Source organism: Poecilia formosa, unplaced genomic scaffold (assembly GCF_000485575.1).
Source record: "Poecilia formosa unplaced genomic scaffold, Poecilia_formosa-5.1.2 Scaffold1081, whole genome shotgun sequence".
In the NCBI taxonomy this organism is placed as follows: domain Eukaryota; kingdom Metazoa; phylum Chordata; class Actinopteri; order Cyprinodontiformes; family Poeciliidae; genus Poecilia; species Poecilia formosa.
Genome location: NW_006801020.1, coordinates 2448 through 6099, shown reverse-complemented (window position 1 = coordinate 6099; position 3652 = coordinate 2448). Strand labels below are relative to the sequence as shown.

Genomic DNA, 3652 nt, shown 5'->3' with positions numbered 1-3652 from the left:
TAATTTCAAAATAAAAGCCTTTCAAAAAAGTCCTTTTGGATCTTTTCCCCGCAAGTTGCCTTGACCGTTGCTGAGAAACTTTCTCTTTCCAATGATTGTTGCCACTTCTGGGGGACAGAGGGACACCTCTAGAACAGAACCTGAGAGAGGCAACTTGATCTGATGTATAATTTCAAAATAAAAGCCTTTCAAAAAAGTCCTTTTTGATCTTTTCCCCGCAAGTTGCCTTGACCGTTGCTGAGAAACTTTCTCTTTCCAATGATTGCTACCACTTCTGGGGGACAGAGGGACACCTCTAGAACAGAACCTGAGAGAGGCAACTTGATCTGATGTATAATTTCAAAATAAAACACTTTCAAAAAAGTACTTTANATCTGATGTATAATTTCAAAATAAAACACTTTCAAAAAAGTACTTTACATGTTTTTCCCCCTAAGTTGCCATGCTTATTGCTGAGAAACTCTCTGTTTCCAATGACTGAAACCACTTCTGGGTGACAGAGGGACACCTCTAGAACAGAACCTGAAAGAGGCAACAAGATCTAATATATAATTTCAAAATAAAAGCCTATCAAAAATGTCCTTTTTAATCTTTTGCCTGTAAGTTGCCGTGACGGTTGCTGAGAAACTCTCTGTATCCAATAATTGCTACCACTTCTGGGGGACAGAGAGACACCTCTAGAACAGAACCAGAAAGTGGCAACATGATCTGATGTGTAATTTCAAAATAAAAGTCTATCAAAAAAGTCATTTTTTCCCCCCTAATTTACCATGCTCATTACTGAAAAACTTTTTTTCCAGTGACTTCTCTCACTTCTGGATGACAGAGGGAGACCTCTATTAGACAACCAGAAAATATCAAACACATGTGATATATAATTTCAAAATAAAAGCCTTTTAAAAGAAGACATTTTTACTTTTATATTAAAAAATAAGTAGAAAATGTAGTGAAGAGCTGCCTCCCTCGTCATTACCTCAATCTTCTTATTTATATACAAATTTTTCTGTCTTATATCCATCTATATCTATCCATCCATTGCAGCAGGCTGTGAATTAGTTTTGATTATTTGGGCTAAACTCATCTTCAAAGCAATAAGACACAAAGACGTACCTTAAGACATTAGTTGTTTGCGAATCAGAACATTAAAGAGGATGTGAACACAAAGAAAGTTCTGCTTTTTTATATTAACCATAAAATACCATGAATAACCAGTGATCAGCGAACTAATTATTTTAATCTTTTAACACAGAATGACTCAGATGGAGACGTTTTACAAAGAGAAGCTCAATGAGGCCCGGTAAGAAATGTTCTGTTATTTTGTGTAGCCACTTATTAGCTAATATTTAACTTAATGGTTTGTCTCTGGAGGTCTGTATTCAACTGTTAATATTAGATCAATATTTAATTATAACTGAACTCAAATGATGTGTCCCTCAAAGCTTCATTTTTCCCTCCACAGGTCTGAAACAGCCAAAACAGAAGAAGAACTGAAATTGGTGAAAGACAGGTACATAAAGATGAAACTTCATATTTACTGACCTGCTGCATAAATAACCAAACTAACTGTCTGACAGACTGGCAGCTCAGGTAGCAGCTTCACTAAAAACAGGAGACACTGAGAGCATGAACAACCCGGTCAGTAAAACCAGACTGACTGAGATGTACGACAAGCTGAAACTGCTGCAGTGGCCAAAGGTCAAAGATCAGCTGAAGTCCAGGAAGATGAACCCAAATGAGGCCAAAGATCTGATTGAGGTAGATCTGATCTCAGGAGGTTTACCTGTTGGGTTTAATGTCACTGTGGGTCTCACTTGATGTTGAACTGATGTTTGTAGAAAACATTTGGAAATGCATCAGATGAAATGAAGAGAAGGAGGCAGCAGATAGAAGAAATGTTCCAACAGTCTGAGTCCAGCAGTGAACCGACTCCTCAGAAGGTAACTGGACTGTAGAACAGCTTTCTGCACAGAATCAGTAAAGCAGCATGATGAGGTATGTAAGTAGAGTAAGTATGTAAGAAGCAGCTTTCTGTGTTCCAGGTTAAAGAGTACAGACAGCTAACAGTTCAGAACCTGCAGATGACGCTGTTCCACACCAACAAAGAAGAACTTCTGAAGGTAAGTTTACAGATGATCCAGTTTGGAAACCAAACAGAACACAGAGACATTTATAGGTCTAATATATCAATCAGTGTGTAACATTGAACCTTTCCTCCTCAGACTGGTTTCCCAGAATGTTTAGATGAATTTCCAAAGGAAGTGAAGGAGGATCTCAGACCTCTGACCTCTGAATGCTACTGGCTGAGCTGCTTGATGGCTTTAAACAATCCTCCTCTTCAGCCGGACTGGAAGAACCATGTTCCTGGGTTTGACTCCTGGGATATTTTTCCTAGAGAAATCAAACCGTCTGTCATGTAGAGAAAGCAGATGCAGCAATGAAGAAAACAGATTCTGACATCACTTCCCGTTTCTTAATTATTGTATTGTGGGGGGTTTCTTTTGTATAACAGGATGAATGAAGAAACTAGAAAAAAATTGGGAATTCTTTTCACTTTAAATCTGAAGTTCTTAGAGGTGTAATACCTGTTGTATTTTAATACCTGGAGTTATTTCTATTTTTTTCTGCTGCGCTCTGACAAAAGCCTAATGAAGATTCTTAGAAAACACACATCATGTTAATATAGATATTAATCTTCAAATGCATTTTCTGCAGGGAGTTTGGTTTTGTAGTGTGGAATGTTTGTGAAATTGAGTTAAATTATGTCCAAGTCAAGGTACCAATCTATGACCAGAGATATGGAAATCAACAAACCAGCAAACAAAAATCCCTCTGGATGTTATTATCCCTGCAGTCACAGCAATAATTTTTAAGATTGTATGTAGATGTTGACTTCAGAGATCTAATCCAAGTTTTCCAAACAAATACCTCTTACATAAATGTGTTCATTATCAATTTTATTTTCATTTTAATAAAAAACAGCTGAATGGAGATGGAGTGGTTGCCACTTCTGCTTTGGAGGAAACAAAAAAGATCCTGGGTTCAAATCACAAGTTATCCCTTTCCTTATTGGGGTTTTGTCTAGGTCCAAAAACATGATTGCTATTGATGAATAAAAAAAAGAATCAATATCTGGATTTGGAGTTTAGGTTTAGGTCCTACATATTGCACAACATTATAAAATGTAGCAGTGTTGTGGTCAAGACCACCTAACCCGAGACCAAGACAAGACCAAGACCAGAGTGTATCGAGACCGAGACAAGACCAAGACCAGAGTGTATCGAGACCGAGACAAGACCAAGACTTTTAGGGTGCAAGACCAAGTCAAGACCAAGACCGAGGGAAGTTGAGACCGAGTCAAGACCAAGACCAGCGCCCCACGCTACATGATACGATGAAATGTGAAGTATGATCAAAACTGCTTCTCAAATTGATCTGAAAGATCCATATTCCCATAAAAACACCTAGATATTAAATACTTTATAAATTTAACCAATATTAAAAGCAGAATAAACTCTGTTCTGCTTTGCTTCTATCTGTGCTACAATCTGCGGCGGTCTCGTGCCATCCCTAAAAAGATAACGCCCTGGGCGTTTGCTCATGTCAGAAACCATTAAACAAAGCAATTGAGGCAATGCCCTGACGGTAAATAACG

At 37.9% G+C, this 3652-nt stretch overlaps 1 protein-coding gene across 1 annotated transcript in view; it reads left to right on the top strand.

The window, feature by feature from the left end:
* Positions 1-3035, top strand: part of LOC103132487 (uncharacterized) — a 10822-nt gene extending 7787 nt beyond the window's left edge. The window contains exons 3-8 of the mRNA XM_007544289.2: positions 1250-1297; positions 1460-1507; positions 1575-1755; positions 1836-1937; positions 2040-2117; positions 2220-3035. Coding sequence (XP_007544351.1) covers positions 1250-1297; positions 1460-1507; positions 1575-1755; positions 1836-1937; positions 2040-2117; positions 2220-2417 — 655 coding nt within the window. The 3' untranslated portion in view covers positions 2418-3035. The remainder of the gene's footprint in view (positions 1-1249; positions 1298-1459; positions 1508-1574; positions 1756-1835; positions 1938-2039; positions 2118-2219) is intronic.
* The last annotated feature ends 617 nt before the right edge of the window (positions 3036-3652 follow it).